Below are 23,227 nucleotides of genomic sequence, written 5' to 3' on the forward strand. Positions count from 1 at the left end.
TTCTATCCCAACCGCAGAAAGAAAAGCTGATGGTTGAAATGATCTCCCAGACAGACTGCCACATTTACAGGAGTCCTGGAAACTGGCCTGTAACATGCACAATGAGACAGCTCAGCCGCATGTAGCAACAAAGCCCAATACAGAGGTACAGTCCATGGTATAAAGTGATACGGGATACTTGAAGAAGTAAAAGAAACAAGCGGCCAGAATGTAAACACACATGGTATTAACTAAATGCTCAGCCCGCAACAACAGCACTGTTTGCTTATGTCACTATGGTTGGAAAAACACAATACCAGCCAATCATCGAGATCTTTAGGTTTTCATTTGCTAGGAGCCGTATCTCAACTATACTGTAAAAAGTAACAAAACACAGGATCTGATGTATGAAATAGTTTTTCAGGCATTAAATACAACGGAAATCGGCATTGTGTGTGCCAAAAATGACAGCTATCCCCTTTTGGCTTTCTAGAGCCTCCCACCTAATATTTATACCTTGAGGATCCTACAATGTGAAGATGCAAAATTCAGGAGTAGTCACACAATGCCTGGCTCTTAAGTTGCTTGCGTAAGACAAATAAAATCGCAGCTACATTGTTAACTATTAATTACTTGACAATGAGTAAAACTATTACAGCTGTTTCCGTTGGCGAACGACACCCATACAATCACGTAGGTGGTGCCCCTATAGTGATGCAATATTAGTAATCCATACATAAGGCATAGGATACATTCTTATGGAGCAAGGCAATATCTTTGGCTCGGAGCCCAAATCAACTGGGGAAAGGTTTTACCTCCTTAGCCAAGCTCAGTACCAGATGTAGTTATTGTACAGCCCTGTGGATAAGAGGGGAGCACAGAACACATTTGTATGAAAGGAGAGAAAAATATAAAATATCAACAAATCTAAAAGAAACCTTACCGCTTTCATTTTTCTCGATGACATCCACGAGCTCTCCTGCTTTCAGACTGATCTCAGAGTTTTCTTGCTTCTCATAGTTGGACACCACCACGTATTGTTCCAGAATCATGGGTTCCGAGTTGCCATCAGCACCTGGGGATGGGAAAAAGCAAGCCGTAAGCCATCTTCCAGACATCGTTCCTCGAGAGCGACCTACGTCCATCCGATTCATGATAGGCCAACTTGTAGACAGATTTCAGCCAATCAGAACACAATCTTGGCTTGCAGCATAGGTCCAAAGGGCTGGCCATATAGAGGTCTCCTTGTCTGGCCCTTGAAAAAGGAGCAAGGAGGAACATTTGATGGAAAAGCAAAAGGAGAAACAAAATATGGAGCAGAAAGTTGGGCTAATCAATCACAGGGCTTCATGTCGGAGCTGGATTCCAACTTCATAGTGTGACAAGCAATGACTAAGAAATAAAAAAAAAAATTGAATAGCGTAGAATTGTAGCTAAGACTCCATGTAAACTAATAGAGAAAGTAAACGGCTCAACGCTGCAAGGAAAAGTGCTTTCTCCTATGACTACAGCTGGGAGTCAAGAGGGGACTGTAGACGCCAATCATATTCATTTGCACTGGAGTTCTTAAACAGAAACACATGAGTAAAACTGAGCGAGGAGGGAGGGAAGGGAGGGAATAGCTCAAAAGGAGGGGGGAAGAGAGAGAAAGGAAGGAGGAGAAGGTCTGCACACTGTTTACTTCAAGGAGCAGACGTAAAGTCACAGCGCCAGATCTTTCGAAGAGGATTTTCCATACATATATTCTGAAGCAGTCCTTTACCCGTTTACTAATTTAACCCCTTTATAGAAAGTGCATAGCAAAAAATGATTCACTAACTGTAGAAAAAAAGACCTGGACAGCGCATCCAAAGATTATGCATTGAACTACTGCCGCTGAGAAAAATGTTTAAAAAATGAACCTGGGATTCTTAGTTAACATTCTGATCAAAATGTATAAGCCCACTGATACGTCACGGCAACCTGTTTTTAAGTGGGTCCCTATGCTATTAAGTGTAGCACAACATGGCGACCATGGCCGCTCCAACACTGTAGGGTGCTGCTGGGCACCTGGGCTGCTCTTCCTGAAGATGCGGTGTTGTAGCTTCAGTGACTGCAGTTTTCCCATAACATACATTTCTGGTATTTTGGATAGACCATAAATATCTAATTAAGGAAAGAATCTCCTAATTATGTATGTTGTGCAGTGTAATACTTAACAATTGCCATCTTCTCTCGTTTACAGAGACACTCGGGTCTTCTTCTGGCCCATGTGAAATTAGACTAAGTGGATGACACAGTGGACCGGAAGTCACTTTCTCGATGGAAGTCACTTTCTCGATGGAAGTCTACGGAGCTTCATTCTAAGTCTCATTCTTACACTGGGAAAGCTGCTGCCGTTATTCACACTACTCGCTGGGTGAGCTGGCAAAACTGAAGAGCAGTCACATCGGCCAGAAGAGGAGTGGAACAGTTCTGGAAACCGGCGAAAATGGCGATTAGTATGTATTTTAATACACTTATACAACAATACAACAAAGAGGGATTACAAAATAAAAATGCTGAGACTTCTTCTTAAAAGTAAATTATGGGGGGTTAGACCAGTGGGACCAGCCTTAATGGCTATAATAAAAATTACAAATAGAGAAAAGAAGGTAAATCTGCGGATTTCATCAGGACGAGCCAATTATCTTATGTGAATGAGGGAGTGTTGACTCTTTACCGATGGCAGGTTTCTTTGTTCTCACAGGTGATGAGCTGCCATTAGAGATATTGGACATTGGCTTATTTTGCTCCGGTCAATAAAAACACATGACATAATATCGGCCTACTGAAATCAACAGACCAATCTAATGTCTCCCAATAGTAGCCAAAAAGAAAACATCCAATGAATTGCTAAGTGACTAGCATTTTTAGTATGGACATACGTTTGAAATCTGACAAGGGCGTCATGTAATGCACCCATAGATTTCCATCTGCATATCAAATAATATTTTGGTTAATTGTTTTGGTTTTTTTTTAAGAAAAATTTTAAAAATTGAGAAATTTCATTGTAAAACCCATGGGGAGCAGGGGCTGATGCTACAAAAGAATGCGTTGGCCATGAATTGTGAAATTTGTGTCCGCCTCCAGTAGGAATATATGGTTGAAAATGACACACGTCAGAGCACACGATGACTTTGTCGGCACCATTATAGTCAATGACAACATGAATACTCCTGATACCCGGTTTGCATAGGGGTTTGGTTGCAAACCCTGACATGGCCACTGAACGTGAGCAGTATGCGATGAGAAAGCACTCTTAGGGGACCCAGCGATTTTATGTATAAACCCTGCTAACAGGTTACACTTTACGCAGAGTCCTCACAGACTAGTATAACAGTAGAATGGATCATACTTTTACAGTGTTCTCAGATGCCACCACAACAAAAATGTTGAGGCAGTGAAGTACATGACCAAATAATTTGTTGAGAGTTTTCAACCTCAACTAGCCTGCATAGACCTGAGTCTAGTGACTTGGGAGAAAATACTAAATGCATGCTAAAACATTGCTCATCAGTGCCCAACCTGAGCATGAAATGGAAAATATCTCGAGAAAAAGGAAATAGTTCCCGATTCATCATTTGTATTTTTTAAGTAACTTTACTAAGCTGTTGCTGTTTTTGACACCAAATCCATCAAAATGGCGCACGCGATTGATGAATTTGGGGCAATGTTAATAAATGGCTATTTTTCTGTCTTGAACTGTTTTTGCGACTTTGGGAAAGCAGCATATAAAAAACTTTAGTCAGATGATGCTGATACAGATTGGACAATTTTTTAGATCTACTCTAAAGGGGTTGTCCACTATTTTGACTATTCCGCCTACTTTGTAGACTATTACGTCTACTACTGTGTAATTTGTCACTTGTATCGTCTTGAAAGAGGCCAAAATTTTGCTGATGATGCACTTTGGACAAAAAAAAGGAACAAAACTACTACTCTGGTGCCTTGTAAATACTTTATCTTTTTATTCTGTCTACCTTGGTAGAGTCGCTGAGCTCAGTGATTTGCTAAAGTGATGATGTGCACCATCAATATGACATCGACGACGCAGCCAAAATCTCCAAGACCAGAGCAGCAGCAAGGAACTGGCGCTGGACCCGGGGAGGATGACTACCCACTCAGTTTGATATTTTAGGTATTTTACAATATTCGGAGTCACTTCCCTGAAGGTGGAAAATTCCATAAAATGCAACAGTGCCCCATGTAAGATGATGTCAAACCAAACAGGAAAAAGAGCGGTGATTCCCGGGCGCTGCCTCATAGTGAAAACAAGGGTGTATGTTCTCTGGATCTTTATTCATTCATACAATGCGTTTCAAAATTGGGTTGACTCCTTCATCAGGTATAGTATGTTATACAGAGCCAACTGCCTGATATAAGGGAGGGAAGAAACCAGCTTAAAACTATAAATCATTAATTAAAACCAACAATTTATTCAAGTCACATATGCAAAATTTGCATCAAAGAACCATTTGTTGTATATAAATGTGAATTATGTTGAGTATATGTATGTCTTAAAATTGTATAAAAACCATAGTAATAGAAAAAAATTATAATCATTTTTAATTATTTCATATTTGGGGACTCCTCCTGACTGTGAATCTGGTGGAAGTTGAAACTCCATCTTGGGTTTTCAAATGTTTCATTTAACCCTTCACGTGCCAGTGTGAATAACTTGAAAATTCAGGAGGACTCTCGATTTATTAATTTCTGATATCTATTTGTAATGTGATCAGGTATGTGTTCTAAGATAGTAGGTCTTAGACTTGTCTTTCTGTGATATTAGAACACATATCTGATAAATAAGGGAGGTGGCTCTGTATAACCTACTATACCTGATGAAGGAGTCAATCCAACTTCAAAATACGTTGTAAGAATTAATAAAGATCCAGAAAACATACATCCTTGTCTTCGGTCTATGGCAGCGCCCGGGAATCACAACTCTTTTTCCTGTTTGGTTTGAATACGTTTCTTCCCACCGGCGTGTGGGCTGCAGGACTCATGAGCGGAGATGAAGGAGCCAAAACTTAAAAGCTCAGAGTTTGTACTGGATAGGCAATGTCCAGTGCTAAAAGCCGAACATGGACTTCTCCCGGAAGTCCATTGCAATGTTAAGGGGAAGTCTCATTGTACTCATTGTTTTCAAGGGGGTTACGACATGGCTGGAACAGTGGCGGTCCAGGAGGTGAACATTTGGTGCTTTTATTTTACATATGGGAATTCTGCATTTAATAAGGTCTTGGCCTAAAGTGAACAACATCATTAAGATTAGGAGTAATGAAGATTTTTGACCAATGTTGCCGATTTGTTAATCAACTTAGTATACTGATCTAGATGTGAAACATAATAATTAAAAAAATAATAATCTAGTTTAATGGGCCGACAAGAGTTCCATATTGGTTTGTACAGAGTATGCTGATCAAAGTGGAGTCTTTGGTATTTTAAACCCAATTTTACTTGTCTTCTTTAGGACAATAAACATGGACAACTTATAAAGGGCTCTCATCACTTCCTTATAGAGTTAATGATTGTGAATCCTATATATGACCCAGAATGGAGGGCAGCTGCATATATTAGGTGTATACGCTCATTCAGCTGAATTCCCACAAAATAATGTTAATGTAGTCACTGTAGCAAACGTTGAAGTGGAATTTTTCCCCTGACTAAATCCAGCAAAATATTGCTTTTTTTTTTGCTTAGGATAAAGTCTACTACAGATTTTCCAAAAGACCAAGAGTAGAAAAGTCCTAAACCATACTGGATTCCTGAAAATACCATGGTTTGTAAGTGCACCCAGTCCAATGGAAATATGGTAATAAACACATTGTAAAAGCCTTATATCCAACTTCCCCAAGGTCACGTGATCAGAAAGCGCGTAATCCCATGATTGTTCCAGCAAGCTTCATGCTCATCCATTAGAAAGCAAAGAAAATCAAAAAGCAGAACATTGTGATAACATAACAGAGGACACTGAAATGTCATTTATGTGTATTCTTAGTTTTCGAAACAAACTTTCATCCTTAGTTTACTGGGCCTGTTTATAAAGGTATTATAGCTGTTGGGTACTGCTCTCACAATAGACATCTGCAAAGCATGAAATAATCTGTTATTTTTATTCAGAAGAAAATGTTATTTCATGCAGATTAAACTCTATAAACAGACCTCAGAGCCGTACAGTGCTATTAGCAAGACACTATGCAATAGAATCAAGTATAAAAGACCATCATAATTCAGCAACGGGCACTGGGGAGAATACTTTGCCCCCAGCACTTGGCTGCCAGGCAGTGGAAGATGGCATATAGTGCCCTACGTTGCATTATTAATTACAGGGTTGTTATTTTGTTATATATTGTATGTATATTTTCATACTGGATGGATGGATGGTAATAGTCCGGGGATGTGGGGCAACATTGGTAATTTTTTTAGTACAATTAATTATGCATCTTCAGGGATTAGAAGAGTCCTCAAAGAGACCTTTACCCATCTCTAATATTCCATCTGATCCCTAGTACAGAAATCACCATTAGGACTATTTAGATAGACCCTAGGAAATCAGGTTCTGAAGGGTATAACTGTATTGTTCAATACTTGGACCTAAGAAGATAACTCATGAGTCCCAGAAAACTCAAGAGACAAAACTTGAAGGAGCTACCATGATATCCAATTGGGATGGATAGACTATGAGTCAAAGGCAGGCGGGAACAACTACAGGTCCTATCTGTACGTGTGTAATATATTGAAGATTTTGATAATACGGTCAAAATGTCCCAATGTTCTGCTCAGAGGTAGATTTATCACACCATGCACTAAGGTCTACACAAACATGATCTGTGGATTTTGCTACACAAGATGGAAATTTTGGCACAGAATGAGTAGTGGATTTTTTTTTCCACACTTCACACTTACATCCATGTCACCGGCACACCAAGATAAATGCAAAATCACAATTTAATTAATCCAAAGGTGTAGTATGTATATTCTATACAAAGACAGTGGACAACCACAAGGGCATGCATACATTGCTACACCATGGAGGGAACATATTGTGAGCTGCAAAATACTATTAATTACTATTAACATTGCTGCTTCTACAATTCCATTGTAAGGAGAGACAAGCTGTAGAACACTCAGGAAAACCCCTGTCCAACATTAAGGTGGGATACTAGCTCGGGACCCTACTAGAGTTGAGAAAAAGATTTGCAGGACCCTCATCAAAGGTCTATGTGGGTACTCCATGGCAGCTGGACATGGCATTGAAGTGCCAGCTGATAAATTTCACTCTGTTCTGGTCCAGCTGCCACAGAGTACTGATGGAGATCTGATGTGGACGCCAGGACCAGGGTACTGCCAAACATTTTGCTCGACTGTAGACCCCATTGATTGAGTAGATTCTAACTCTGGCTCAATTTAAAGGACTCAAAAAGTCTGTGTATTACATCAGAATGGCTACCATGACTAGATTTTTGCAGCTGTTGGAATAATGTACAGCTAGCAGAATCTTCCTCTAGCAAAAAAAGATTTGATGGAAATGTCTGATTGCTGGAGGTCCGATTGCTGGGCCCCCTCACTGATCACAAGGACGTGTCCCAAAGTCCCCTGTGTGAATGGAGCAGCATTGCACAAGAATGAACACCCCTTTGATTCATTTCTATGGGACTGACAAAAAACTATGGAGAATTAAAGTGGTGGTAGCATCATGCAAGGTACACATCTCCTCAGTAGTTGTCCACATGCACCGAGTGCTATCTGTAATGTGACACACCGGGATTCACTGCACACAGAAGTTATACCTTTGGGTTCAGCCTTTGGAATCTCACACAAACTGGACATCCAAACTTCAGGTATCCAGAGGCAGCGATAAAGGAATCACAAATAAGGAGCATTAAACAATATGTACAGTAAGGAATAACAGCCGGTAGATAAACTTATGACATTTGCCACCAATTTTTCTTGACCCTTTAAAACATCTGCAAAATAATTATATTGGCTTCCTGCAATGATTAACTAGCAACATACATCAAAAGAAGCACTCCTCCTCCCATCAAAGTTTGTAACCACTTAGTATATTGCAATCATATAATGCATCATGTACTTACAATTGCTCATTTTGCCTTTCTACTCAGTTAATTCTTCTGTTTCTCTGCCCTATGTAGGAACAGAGTCTCTTATCCCTGCAAAAATCATCCTTATTCAACTCCTGACCCAGCTGTTCATATGCCTCCCCCTGCCATTTACTTTTGCTGTGACTGGTGACTCATACAGGGAAAATCGACCTCCTGTTTCTATATAGATCTTAGAAGGATTCAGGCAGTCAGCTTTAAATCACATTATGTCATAGACCTAATGGAAAAAAGAATAATTAACTGGGTAGTAGGTGCAAAATGAGCAAATGTAAGTACACAATGCTGTATAATATGATGACTCCAGTATATTTAGAGGATAAACATTTTGATAGGAGGAGGAGTGCTGCTTTAATATTTGATGGAAGTTTATGGATATCGTTGATAAAAACAGCTTACTAAAGATAACTCTTAGAAATCAAGACACTATGATGTGTATGAGTGCCTCATCCATTAAGGCTTCTGGAATAATCACACGTAAAAGTCCAGACTAAAATCTAGATAATATCTAAGACATTTTTCCAGTAAGATGACCCTTGTGGGTACATACAGTACAATGAGAAATCATTTTGAGGCTATTCCAAAGCTTAGCATCAAGATTCCAGTCTAGGAGACATTAGGAGAGTTTTATCAGACACGTAATGATGCCTGTATTAGCCCTTAATGCTAAATGTAAGTGTTTAATAACTACGTTTAACGTTTCCTGCTCTCCCTGCCTGCGGTCACCGGGGTAGTCTGGGACCGCTGTCAATCAATGTCACTGCGCAAGGGAAGCACACATATAGCAATGTAACTGACATCCCGGGATGTAAAGGGGGAGCTTTACTCGTATACTTACATTTAGAGTTTAGGCTGATACAGGCATCATAATACCTTCTAGGGGTAAATTTTGATGACAGGTTCCCTTTCAAGAAAAAGGGTGCTCTAGGCAGAGTGTACATGTGGCATACAGTAGATGCTTGCTTATTCAAGAAAACATATCTCACTTAGTTCATGAAACCCATCATCAATCCTCTTCACTCCCTCCCCCGACCCTCAAAAATATATATTCTTCTAACCCCATAAATATCTTTATTAAAGTGTTTTGCTCCAATGTCAAAAAGTGGCTGGTACCTTGCCTTCTAGAAGCATGAATCCATTATAAATTGCCCTATTTGCCACACCGACAGCACTTAAGGAATATTTTCAGTTTGTCTCTTGAGAAGCTCAAAGCAAGGTAGTTTCTCCTGATTTTCTAATTGCTTAGGTGACAGTTCTGGTGACCAGATTAATTAATCTACTGTACATTCATTAATGTCTGAGTCACTTTATTTACATATAGAGATAACAGGGACTTTGAATAAGCACATGGATCAGGAAAGTGCTGGAAAATTGTGATTATGCAGGACTGATAAAAGCCCTGAGCTGAGAGGGCGTGGGCGAAGGAGGGGAAAAACTTACTTCAGTGAAAAAATTAATGGGTTAGAGAGAGCTGACTGGTATGTTAGGAGTTAACTTCTCTCCTGGAATGTAACTACTGCACACACTAGCCAGTGTCTGGTCTTTACTAGTGGCCAAACTCCATGGAAACAAACTATACACTATGAAAGATAAAAGCGCTCATCAAGAATGAAAGCAGATAGAAAAAGCAAGTCAATTGTAAATTTGCTTATTTTCATGCTGTCTAACTAAATAAAGTAATTTAATAATTTCAGACTACCCCTTTAAGTTAAGGCTTGCTTCGTCTTTTTGAACCATAAACCATAAATCTAATTTGTGAGGAGCTGTAGCTTAGTCCCATTCTGCTGCCTCTTAAAGGGTTTGTGCAGCAGATAATATTTTCTTTTTTAATTACCTTATTAGCAATTGGGAAAACACTTTTGAAAATCATCTTTATTAAAAATGTGAAGAATTGTATTACTTTTCAGCCCTCTTATATCAAGACAGATGTAGGCGCAAGAGGAAACCATTCTACTTTTCTTGGAAGTATGTGGCTCATGGAGTTTGGTATTAATCCGTGCTGTACTCAGACACACGCTGCTTCGATTCTGCATACTTAGCAAGTTTAGTGTCTTCCATACTCCGCATAGTTTAGCTCCTCTCACCCCATTTCACCAGCTCTCATGGCAGTGTGAAGGAGGTGACGCTACATTATTCTGGTGCAGTTCCCACAGCAGCATCACGTAATCATGTGACCGCAGTTTTCCATACTATTCCATAATCATAATTATTGCTCCCTGAGCTAGTGTCACTCTACTTTCTGAACAATGACGTGTCCAACAAATGGTAAAATTACTCAGACAACACCAAACACTGAGGGTCTATCCAAAGGATTAGCTAACCATGTTTTAGTCTTGCAAATATTCACTTTGCAGGGGTTGTTTGAGGTCTAACACATCAATGACCTATAGGTAGGTAATTGCCAGACATTTCAGGGGTCTTAGGAGGGCCATAAAGACCATCTATGTGTACGGAATGAGTATTTCTATAAATGTCATGGTATTCATTATGTAATAAATACTGTAGAAATAGGAGTGTAGCCTATGCCTTATTCAAATGGTAACATGCTCAAGGTACCAATGTAAGTGATGTCTAGATAGTCTCGTTGGTGGGCCCAAACCAAGGTGAAAAAGAAAAAAATAGAGAAACAAACAAGTCAGCAAGTGTTCTTGCAGTTCTGCCACATCTGGTTTGCATTTGGATTTCCTTTTAAAAACGTCGACATAAATTGTTCCCAGTGTTAAGAGGGGAAGAAAAAAAGATTTATCATTGACACGTGTGACGTACAGACTCCAGGAAAACACGCATGCTCCTTGCAAACAAAACAATACACAAAGTGAGAGGCGGTATTACTTTATGGCATGAATTTTCGCCAAAGAATGTGCCCGCGGGAGGCTGACTTGGGCAAAGAGATAAAGTTCAGATATTTTTTACTGCAATCTTTAGAGCATTTGAAATTTAGCACATTTCAGATGGATATAGTAAATTCCTAGTGTCCTATGGTGCACACCTAAAAATTGCTCCAAAAAACTGACCTGAACATAGAATCTTTCTCCTTACTCCCACCCATCGGCCATGATGATATGCCATTGGTGTGTTCCTCCATCATATTCTCACCCACATTGTCATCTGTCCCCAATTTGGTGTTACATACTTGTCATGGCGCCTCCTATTGTTCTTTCAAGAGATGGTGAGTCTTGCACCATGCATTGACCTTTTTTATTGGCCACCCCATTTTTTGTCTATAATCTTCCCAACTCCACGTCCGTTCTTTCACCCTCAATGCCTGTCTGTATGCTGAGGTAGGAACCTCAGCACCACAAAAGAAAATGAGACTGTAGGTCTTGCTGCAGTGTAAATTTATTTTGAGTCAAAAACAGATATGGTCCAACGTTTCGAACGGGAGCGGTCTTGGTCAAGGACGTCAGCTGCAGGTGCAGATAGGCAGAAACCTAGTAGAGCAATAATATAAATTGTAAGATCTCTTTCATATCAAGGAGGACCTGTGTGGAGCAGGAGCTGGAAATCAGGAATTGCGAAAAGCAGGATGCAAACCGTAGACCCATTTTTCTCATATGTGGGAAAAAAAAACCATCTGAATGAGGCCTAATATCAGTCTTTTACTCCAAGTGGTTTCCTACTGGTGCTCTACTGCACTTCAATGCACCAAAAGCAAGCTGCACAAGAGGCTGCCCTATTTTAGTTGTTTTTGCTCCTCTAATACATTGTACAGAAGAACATCAAACTAGTGAAACAGAGACTGGTAGCGCTTCCATTCACTGGAACAGCTGAAGACCCACAAGAGGAGCTGACACCATAGGGAAACTACAGTGAGGTCCTCTGTCCATGACACTGGCAGGTGCGGCTGAAGTTGGTAGAACTAAACGGACTAACAAAAGATTATTTATAGTGGGCAGCTGCCATAAGTACTGTGGGTACTACTGTATGCCCACAACTGTGCGATCAACTTACAATAATGTATACAAATCCCGATACAAGAGAGACAGAGCAAATCCAGGCATAAAGCGCTGTGCTCATGTAGACTTTCCAATTTACAGAGAAACCAGAGTTTGTCAGATATAAATGAACAACATTTATCACATGTTGTAAAGCTGGAACAACTCTTATGCTTTAATGATGAATTATCTGCTTTTTAACATAGGACTGCTGTCAGCGTTGGAGCCTCCAGGCAGCACAACTCTTCCCATAAAAATGAGAGGTTCAGTGTCGGAACCAGGTAGACCATTTCTGCCACTGGAATCTGTCTTTGTGCTCCCATGATGGCATAAAAAAAACCCAGAAAAGATAAATGCAGTCCATGGGGACATGGAATAACTTGCACTTTGTGGACTCCAATACAAATCTCTAACAGGGCCTCTAACTCTCATAGTTCTGTAGTATTAGGGTCCAGGTGTAACCCCTGCACCCACTATCGTTACACCGAGAGGGTGAAATGTTAACTTCACTACTGCAGCATTTGTGACTACTATGGAGAGTGCTGTCCCGGTGATATCTTGTAGGAGCGCTGCTGTCAGTGAGTCAGACATCACTTTCCTGCCCTTACATGGAGTATGCTGATCATTACTAAGCTCTCCAGGCTTGAGGTCCATTGAGTTTTTATACAGATACGTTGGAATTATGTCCAAAGCTAGAAGCCGGAATTGAGCTTTGCGGTTACGAAATGAGTGTGCAACTGGCAGGGCAAGAGAGGGAGGAACACTTAACGAAATAAGCCAGGATCTGCAGTGCCAACGTTAAGAAATCTTTGTATATACAAACCTACTACCTGATTATATAACTCTCCAACAGAGACGAAGAACAAAGGAAAGAGCATTTTTACAGTTCTCTGTCCAGAAGAGTGTTTAAAGGATTAGACACCGTAAGATGCATTATTTTACATATAGGGAACCGGTCAGTTCAGATAATGCTTCTAACCTGCAGATAATGGGTTAATCTGCAGATTAATAGAATGAAAAAAGAGCCCAGCCGCTGTATTCAAAGTGAAAATTAACTTTACTCTTCCCAGGAGCCGCCAGCTTTCAGTCACACAGGTGTGATAGCGTAGCTTTAGTCACTGCTCACAGCACTGAGAGCTGCGGCTGCAACCACATCCCGGTACTTTGAATGACAGCTGCCACTGCAGTGCATCAGTGCAGAATCGCCGGTCAGTCAGTGCCGGGAGGGAGCGGTGACTAAAGCCGCGTATTTAGTGGCAGGATTGCTTTACTGATAGATTTCAGCTGCTGCCATGACTGTCCATGGCTTTTTGCACCTTTCTTTCTTCATGTGTTCAATACTTTTTCCTGTTTCAGTTCTCATTATTACACGCAACTTATTTTATGGACAGGTTTGATTTCTTTGCCTGTGTGGATTGGATGGGTTGTTACTGACATGGATGAGGTAATTTTGGGCCTTGTATTTAGTGTAGTGCAAGTTCCTCCTATGATTGTACATCTGGTAAAGAGGAGGGAAACCGGAAAGTCATGGCACTGCTAAGACTTATAAAATTCTCTACCACGCAAACTTATAACAGGGGTGTAACAGAAAACAGATCAGTGGGTGAAAACATTTCAAGACCTGCAGGGAAATTTAGTTTTACTACAGCACTAAAGGAGCGGATCTTCAAAAAGTGGAGAGATGCTTCAAGAAAAAAGGAATTCCTACTTTCTATGATATATTAACAGGGTGAAGTTTGTCTCATTTAAGGAACTGTAAATTGGATAAAACTTTATGATTCCCATGCTGTTGTAAATCCTTAACATCAATTTTTCATGTGCTCAACGTGGGATCAGGAGCAGGTAAGCTGTAATGGTGCATTATTTTGCCATTATCTATGGGATCTCCATATATAAGGGCACTTTTTTGGCACACCAGAAAGAAATAGATGGGTTGAGAGAGGGCTGTGCATACATGCGATTCTCTCCATTGGAGTTCTGAAACACACAGCGGTTTCTGCAGCGCTCATGGGCTTACAGTGGTTTGATTTGACAGTTTGATCCAAGTGTCATTAGCTTCGGCCCGATTCTCCCGCACAAGAGAACATACGTTCGTGTGACCTGACCCTGGCATACTACATGTATGGTTGTAGATTGATGGTGGCTGTTAACATTCTTGCTGAACTCCCAGCATACCCTTACTATTTTTAAGGTTATAGTGAGAGGTGCAGTTCCTCACTGCTTACTACATACAGCATCTTCCCTTATTATGTATAGCGTTATCCTTTATTATATACAGTGATGTCCCTTATTACTATGAACACTACAGCAACAAAACCTCTGTGAATGGGTTTGGTTTGGGGATTTTAGATGTGGAATATATACATATATACATCTTGAGTTATAATGATTGGAGTCACATATACTATTTGTGAGTTAAATACAATGGGTTTGGAGCAAAATAACAATATCTTGCAATGCACACTCAGTGAGCCCTTTTTATTTTCCTCTTTAAGTTGTCATAGATGTTTGTCTCAGAGTAGACCAGAATAGTTATATGCCAAATCACCACGAAAACATGGCCTGATTACATGGTGGTTTAGTGTGGAAATCAAAACTATGCGCGCAATGTAATAATTATCTTGCTTGCACACACAACCAGCCTAAAACATTATGTTTCAATCTCCTGTACCCTGGATCTTCTCATCTCCAAGTTAAATTTCAAGGCGTGTCCCTGTCAACAAGGGCACCATTCAAGTCCTCATGGTTGTGGTCTTGCTACTGGAGAAAACAGGACTCCCCATTCTGCTGGGGGGTCTCAGTGGTCAAACCCATATCGTTCTGATGCTGAGAACTTCACACACTGGTTTTTCTCATACGAGTGCTATCCATGTTTTTCACGGATAGCAACCCTACCTATAATAGTGAATGAGGGCGTTAAGATATCTGTAATTTTTTCACAGAATAAATGCTCTGCGCAAAATTGTGGAGACATGTCTGATTTTGATCCAACACTGATGACTCTCTGAGCCATTTTCTTGTACGAGAAACTCACCGACGTGTGAACAAGGCCTTATCCAGTGCAAAAGTGAATTTTTTTTAAACAAGAATAAACCTTTAAATAGAGAAATATAATATGGTGCCAGGTCCAGTTTAATAAAGACTTATGAAAGCCTTAGCTCCTAAGGTACTATGGTATATTGCTGCTGGACTGACTCTTCGCACACCCAACCAGAGGTCATGCTTTATTTCTATAAATATTGTAGCTTGTGATGATAGTGCGGGGAGTATGAGAATAGGACAAATAATACCGTCAAATATTTGATTTCTATTTAATTAATATTGGCCCCTGGGGATAACTCTTTCCCAGAGCTGAATACATTGAAGCCGGTCTGGTTGGGTCCTTCAGAGCCTGAGCAACAACAGATCCATTCAGCTCCCAGGGACATGTGTTTGCTGAGTTCATGTGTTTATAGCACCATGCAAATTTTTAGAAAACAAGTCTTGTGGAATACTGTGTGAACGCGTCTCCTCCTGCCCCGGCATCCTGGTTCATATTTGTTTTCAATGCTGCTGGCCTCCCATGTGACAGAGCAGAGGAGACAACGCAACTCTTCACGGGACATAATCACCATTCAAAGCTAAATTTCTGAATAAAAAAAATCTCTAGTCCGCTAGCCCTTTTGTGTTATTACTATGCGTTGTGTGACATTATAGTGCTAAATAGACAATACACCGCTTGTATGTAAATGTCACAACATGTAGAGCAATTGAAGGGGTTCAACACATAATGGGGACGGATTTCTACACGTAGAAAGAGAGAAACTCTGTAGATAATCCAGGAATGGATTCAATTGCTTGTACCACCAATATGCCCCAAAAAAACCCAGATACTTTTAGATTTCTCCTAGCTAACAAAAATCGCATGTGCCATTTACCTGATGACGGTGGGAGCAGGAGTTGTACAAGTTTCCAAAAATCTTGTGCTGCAATCTTCAATTTGCTGAGAACTGTCCTGACCTAGTCCTGCTCACACACAGCTCTCAGGATTAAAAAAAAAAAAGGATCCGACCATTGACACCCGACACAAAATGAACTAACACCACAGACCTACCAAACGTTGCATTGCTTTTAATTTTAAAATACTGTCACTCTTCCCATCCTTCTTTATCTGTAGTGAAATAGGAGAATACTTTCCCAATGACCGTGCTTTTGGACAGGCGCATCATGGCCGTCTTTTTGGTCCAAGTGCGATCCGACAGAACATCAGACCAATTGTTAGTCTACGGGGCTGTGAAAATGTCAGATTTTTTCCTCAGATTGCACCAGTCTGAGGAAAAAAATCACTGCATGCCCGAGTTTGAGTAGATATACGGATTGCACTCAACCATGCAAGTCAATGAGTCCATGGAAAACATCGGAATGCACTCAGATGATATCTCAGCGCAGTCCGATTCCCACTGGCTGACAGAATGGAGAAGATGGGAGACATTTTTTTTCTCCATCTTCTTATCTGAGAGAATCACATCGCACTCTGATCAAAGTGTGATTTGCATAGTAATCCTGATTCTCTCGAGTAGGCCGGGGTCACACTTGCGAGTGCAATGCGAGAAACTCGCGCATCAATAACCGGCATTCGGGAACGGAGCGTTCAGCTGCATAGAAATACATGCAGCCGCATACTCCGGTTCCGAGTGCCAGCGGCAGTGCCGGGTATTGATGTGAGAGACTTGTGCGAGTTTCTCGCATTGCACTCACAAGTGTGACCCCGGCCATAAGAGAATACACGGTCGTCTGCACATAGCCTCAACACTCTGATCAAACCTGTCAACCAAGTCCTGTCCAATGTTTTCCACAGACTCAATGACTTGCACGGCGATCCGGGCATACAGCAATTTTTGTTTTTCCTCAGACCGTCATGATCTGTGGAAAAATTCTGACATGTACACGGCTCACTACATAAACATTGGTCCAGGTGCAATCTGATGTTTTGTTGGATCGCGCTCAGACTGAAAATATGGTCGTCTGCACCTCCCCCAGGGCAGGTTCATAAACTGCAACATGTAAATCTGGCCTTACAGGCCTATGCTCAACCTCTGTGTGCAATCAATTCACAAAATGCACGTAGCTAAATACGAAAGTCAAGGGCATGCAAAGAAATCCTGGGCCCTATAGAAAAGTCCCCCCTTGTATACCCAGCAGGGAAGAAAGCAACCCATCGGTTTTCTGAGATTATGTTGACATTCACTAAAGCATCTAAGGGGTTAATCAGAACTCCAGTCGCAGCATCTACTGGTGGGTGCCTACTGTATACACAGCCAGCATCGGCATGGTATGGAGCGAGCTAAGCTTTCATGTCAGGAAAAATGTGTGGACAACAGACAGAAGACCAGGCCGTTCACACCTAGCCCACCAACTCAAAGACCCCATAGCAGCTGTGCGGTCTGCTGTCATTGGTAGCATACATCTTACCAAAACGAGTAAAACATACATCTGCCATTCACGCCTGTCTAAATCCTTCTTACCAGAGAATGGAATCCCATAATGATACTAGATTTTGCAATTTGGAGATTCACATCAATCTCCTAATAAATTGCACATAGGGAATGTAAGATACAATGTATTGGGATTTATATAGAAGGCTTTATGTAGAACTAATTTTAATTGTACCTATTCTTTATTACATTTTTTAATGTGGGGTAAGCACTGAAACATTCTACAGGTCAGTGGGGTCCAGGCTCTGAGACTTGTTGGAAGTGAGAAGGCACAAAGTTGTATACAGGCTAATAGACTTTATATGGAGCCCATACACTGCTCGGTGAACATACTCAGGATCTACGCACTAAGTGCATGTCTTTTGAATGATTGCTGGGGGTCTCCAAACTTAGAGCACTACTGATCTGCGGGTCATTTTGAGATGCTAAAAGGATATTCTCAAGTTTGGAAGTTATCCCATGTTCTTAGGATTGCAGAAAGCTTCCTGATCGCTAGGACCCTCAACGATCCCGAGAACTTTGTTCATGTGCACTGCCACTCCATTCATTGTTAATAGTACCACCAGAGGAAGCAGAGCACTGCATTCGGATGTTCTTTGGTGTCCCTGTCAGAATTAATGGAGGGACAATGCTTATAATCGACCACCATTGCTTTCAAACAGAGCTCTTCGTAGGTTCTTAGGACCAGTGGTTGGAACCTCAGTGGTCAGGAAGTTATACCCTATCCAATAGATGGGGATGATTTCAAAACTTGAGAGTACTGTATTAAAGTTTAGGAGTACTGTACAGTTCCTGGACTCCAATGCAAAATCTGTAACAGGGTTCATCACCTACTATGTGTATTTGGACCCCCCTCAGAGCCTACAGCTATAAACCTGTATTCTACAGGTAAAGTTTTCACTCTGCAAATGTTCTTTTACTCATCCACAGGATAGGAGATGAGTTTTTGACCACTCTACCGATAGAGTGTTATTGGAGCTGTAGCGCACATAAATGTCCATTCAGTTCTATGGGACCAGAAGTGAGCAAGTGTGACCACCGCTGCCATAAACAGTGAATGCAGTGGTAATCACACTTGCACTAAGTCATCATTCACATGAAGGAGACAGGAACCCCATTCTTGGGACTGGTGAGGGTGCCAGCAGTCAGACCCTTACCGATCTTACACTTATCACTTAACCCGTGGATAGGTGCTAAATGTTTTTGATAGGATGACCCATTTAAGCTAGAAAAAGACTCAAGCATAAAAACAACATTGTAGTAAAGTGCTGCAGGGGATGAAAGATGAAAAATGATGCATCTCGCCTGGCCCCTCGTTCTGTGCATCACTTTTTACGTCAACTTCCTGTTCCATTTATTGGACATGCTTTGTCCATATGAGATTTTGTTATTTCACAAAACAAACCACACAGAGAATTATTTACCATAATTTCCTGGCAGCTGATCCGGGCAAACACAGAGCAGAGCTGTAGTACAATATGTTAGAAATGAAAGCCTCTATGCGTGCTAACCCTCATCTTTATTCAAGAAGATATGAAGCTGATATTGAATTGTTATTCTGTTCCTCCGACCACATGTTCTCCATGTGCATTATTGTTATGCTGCGTCCACATATCCCAATCTAACACCAATATCATACACAACAGGCAGCTGTTTATTTCCTTAGGGGTCCATGCACAGAATATTGATTTGTGCAGACCGGGAGGTAAAATGAAGCCCTAAAGATACACATTATGGACCCCTATACTTACTGCAGTCGTATTGTGCCCGTTAGAGGACTGCATTTTGGGAAAGAATTTCACTGGAAAGGTGTTCACAGAGTTTTTGGAGCAGAAACTATGCCATGATTCACTCATAGAATGCTAGAGTTGCAAGGGACCTCAAGGGTCATCATGTCCAACTCACTGCTCAATGCTGGATTCACTAATGCTAATGCAGCTGTGCTCCTGACTGTAAAATCTGGGGAATGAATGGAAAGCAGGGGAACGTAGCTGCCTAGACTTGCGGTGCTGTGCCCCCTGCTGGCATAACCTCATATGAACTCGAGCGTGAGAAAATATTCTGAAAAATTCCCACGCTCGAGTTCATATGAGTTTATGCCAGCAGGGGTGCAGCACCGCAAGTCTACGATGCTACGATCCCCTGCTTTCCATTCATTCCCCACTTTTTACAGGCAGGAGCACAGCTGCATTAGCAGGCTTCTGCTTGTAAAATTATTTAGCCCCTTCTGATGGATTTACATCATGGGACTTGACTGTAACGCCGGAGAGGTATGGGATATTGTTGTTTTTTTATTTTAACTTTGTTTCAGGTGACAAGGGTCTTCAATTGGATTGAGCGTTTGATAAACTATTACAACACCATGTGTCTTTTTTTAATTAAAATACTTTTCTCCTAATGTGTGTTTTTTTAACCCTTTATGAACATAGGATTAATAATGGATACGTGTCTTATTGACACCTCACCATTATTAATCTGGCTTAATGTTATCTTACATTAGCAAGGTGGCATTAACCCTTTATTACCCCACTACACGGGGAGTGGGAAGAGAGGGGCTAAGGGCCGGAATAGGCGCATCTTACAGATGTGCCTTTTCTGGGGTGGCTGGGGGCAGATGTTTGTAGCCAGGGGGGGCCAATAACCATGGACCCTCTCTAGGCTATTAATATCTGCCCTCAGTCACTGGCTTTCCCACTCTGGCGGAGAAAATTGCGCGGGAGCCCACGCCAGTTTTTTCCGTGATTTAACCCTTTATTTTAACAGCTAGAGCCCCCAAATTTTGCACACAGACACGTCTAACATTAGTAGTGCGGAATATGTAAAAATATAAGGGATATGAAATGGTTTACTGTATGTAAACCATGTTTCATATCCTGTCAGGTTTGATAAGGAGATAGCAAAAGCCGGAAATTGAATTACCGGCTTTTCTGCTATCTAGCGCTGCATTAAATATAAATATATGTATATATATATATATATATATATATATATATATATATATATATATGTGTGTCTCACTGACTATATATAGACTGTATGTATGTTTTTACGAATATTTGAGGCCATGGATCCATTCTATGTCTATTTTGCAAGCCGGCGAGAAAATCTCGCCTTATGGATGCCATACGGATGCCATATGGATAATTTTTGGAGAAAAAAAAACGCATCCTCGCATTGAATATGGATCACTGTTCAGAAAATTTTCTGCGTATCTTGGCCATCAAAAACAGACCATATTTTTATACGTTGTGTGTGACTCCGGCCTTATATTGTCTCTGAGCTTCCTGATCCAGTCCTTAACACACTGGAAATGTCCAAAAGTACCTGCTCAGCTGATCATTGGCCGCAGTGGTAAGCCATCTCATCCAATGACTGGCTGAGTGGTCATTTTTGGCCATTTACAGTGTGCCAAGGAAAGGACCATGATGCACAGACCAGCAGGAACTAGTGCAAATGAGTATCAATTATTTTATTATTTTTACCCCTTATGAGCCGCTTTCATTGCCTATACTGTATCTTCCACTATAAATAACACTTTGCAATGTAGATCTAGATATGAGCTATTTAATAAGCTGGGTAATGTTCGGGGACCCATATATTGGTAGCTGTCAGATGAACGATGGTTCGGACAATCGTTCTTCCTGGAGTTATCTCTCTGCTACATACTCTCACATAGCCGAGTTCTCTAGTATTCTCTATGAGAGAGCGGCTATAAGACTCTTCTGATGGCGGCTAATGTCACCAAGAACACATGGAACGGCAGTCTCAAATCGGACATGCCGAATCCTTATCTCTCCGTACATCATTTGTAAGGGGATAGTGTGGAGGCCCTTATACATGTTAGATTATCGACAGATATGAATGGGTTTGTAACATGTTATTATATATGTTATTACATCATGTATGATACCAGAACTGTACTGAGAAAGCCACTGGCCTTTCATTAGTTCTGACCTCACATCTCACAACCATCCTGGCACATGGGTGGTGATCACAAATAGTCAAATATGGAAAAAAAAACCTAAGACTAAAATAAAGGACTCTCCCATGAATCACCTATAAACATATAGCAATCATAGAAAGTTAGAGATGGAAGGGACCTCCAGAGTCATCATGTCTAACCTCCTGCTCGATTCAGGATCCACTAAACCATCTCAGACAGACGTCTGTCCAGCCTCTGTTTGAAGACTTCCATTGAACGAGAACTCACCACCTTTTTTGGCGGCCTGTTCCACTTATTGATCACCCTCACTGTCAAAACGTTTTTTCTAATATCTAATATGTATCTTCTCCCTTTCAGTTTCATTCCACTGCTTCTCGTGTTTCCATGTGCAAATGCAGATATTTGTAGACAGGTATTAAGTCTCCTCTTAGACTTCTTTTTAGCAAGCTAAACATTCCCAGATCCTTTATCCATTCCTCGTAGGTCATACTTTGCAGTCCGCTCACCATCCTGGTAGCTCTTCTCTGAACTTGCTCCAGTTTTTCAATGTCTTTTTTAAAATGTGCTGCCCAGAACTGGACACCGTAATGACCGCCAATACGTCTTTTAACTGACCTGCGATATAGGAGAATAGCCTCCCCATACAGGTGACAATCCAATAGCTATCTGCTGTACACTATAGCTGACAACTTGCTGCATCAGCCATGATCAGTGTTTGCACCGTCCAAATCTGTTTAACCCCTTACATGCTGCTGTCAATAATGACTATATCATATAAATGGTTAACAGAGTGTGGGGGCTTCTTCCTCTTTATCCCCATCAGCACCCTGAGATCATGATTGTGTGGTCCTGATGTTTGTCATGGCAATTCACGAGCAAATAGCGGCCTTAGGCTACGTTCACACTAGCGTTGTGCGCCATTGCGTTGGCGACGCAACGCACAACGCATGCAAAAACGCGTCAAAACACACGCAAAAACGCTGCGTTTTTGCGACGCATGTGTCAGTTTTTGCCGAAAATCGGACGCAAGAAAAATGCAACTTGTTGCGTTTTCTTGGTCCGACGCTTGCAGCAAAAAAGACGCATGTGTCGCACAACGCAACAAAAAAAACGCATGCGTCCCCCATGTTAAGTATAGGGGCGCATGACGCATGCGTCGCCGCTGCGTCGCCGACACAAACCCGACGCACATTAGCTTAACGCTAATGTGAACGTAGCCTTAGAGTCTGCCGGCTACAGCGGCCTGTTCAAAAGTCAGCGACATTTAGGTGGTAAAAATCAACTATTTCATTCTTGTCATGTCACTTTGCATTAATTCCTGAAAAGCACCTGAAGGGTTAATAAACTACCCGACAACAGTTTTCAATACATCAGGGGGTGACAATTTTGGGGGGTTTCCCAATATATAGGACCCCTAAAGTCACTACAAACCTGGATAGGTCCCTAAAAAAATAATTTTGTAAATTTCTATGAAAAAATGAAAAATGACTGCTACATTTTTAAGCCTCCTACAATGCTAACAAAATAAAATAACACTTTACAAATGGTGCTGATGTAAAGCTGACATGAGGGAAAGGTTATTTACTAATGTTTTTCTGTGGTATGACCATCTGGATTAAAGGGATAATCATTCAAAGTTTGAAAATTTAACATTTATTTTCATTTTTGTCAAATTTGTGATATTTTTTCTAAATAAACACAAAACATATTGACCTAAATTTACCATTATCATAAAGTATAATGTGTCACGAA

The 23,227-nt window shown here is 41.0% G+C and overlaps 1 protein-coding gene across 6 annotated transcripts in view; it reads right to left on the reverse strand.

Moving 5' to 3' along the window:
- The window catches only part of SH3PXD2A (SH3 and PX domains 2A), a 337,450-nt gene that overhangs the window by 65,066 nt on the left and 249,157 nt on the right, over positions 1–23,227 (reverse strand). For 3 of the 6 annotated variants that reach the window (XM_077258687.1, XM_077258690.1, XM_077258692.1), the window contains one exon: positions 923–1,054. In XM_077258687.1, coding sequence (XP_077114802.1) covers positions 923–1,054 — 132 coding nt within the window. Of the gene's footprint in view, positions 1–922; positions 1,539–7,793; positions 7,839–23,227 lie in introns of those variants that run through there. The other 3 variants (XM_077258689.1, XM_077258686.1, XM_077258691.1) reach the window with 2 other exon arrangements.

Source organism: Ranitomeya variabilis, chromosome 4 (assembly GCF_051348905.1).
Source record: "Ranitomeya variabilis isolate aRanVar5 chromosome 4, aRanVar5.hap1, whole genome shotgun sequence".
Lineage (NCBI taxonomy): Eukaryota > Metazoa > Chordata > Amphibia > Anura > Dendrobatidae > Ranitomeya > Ranitomeya variabilis.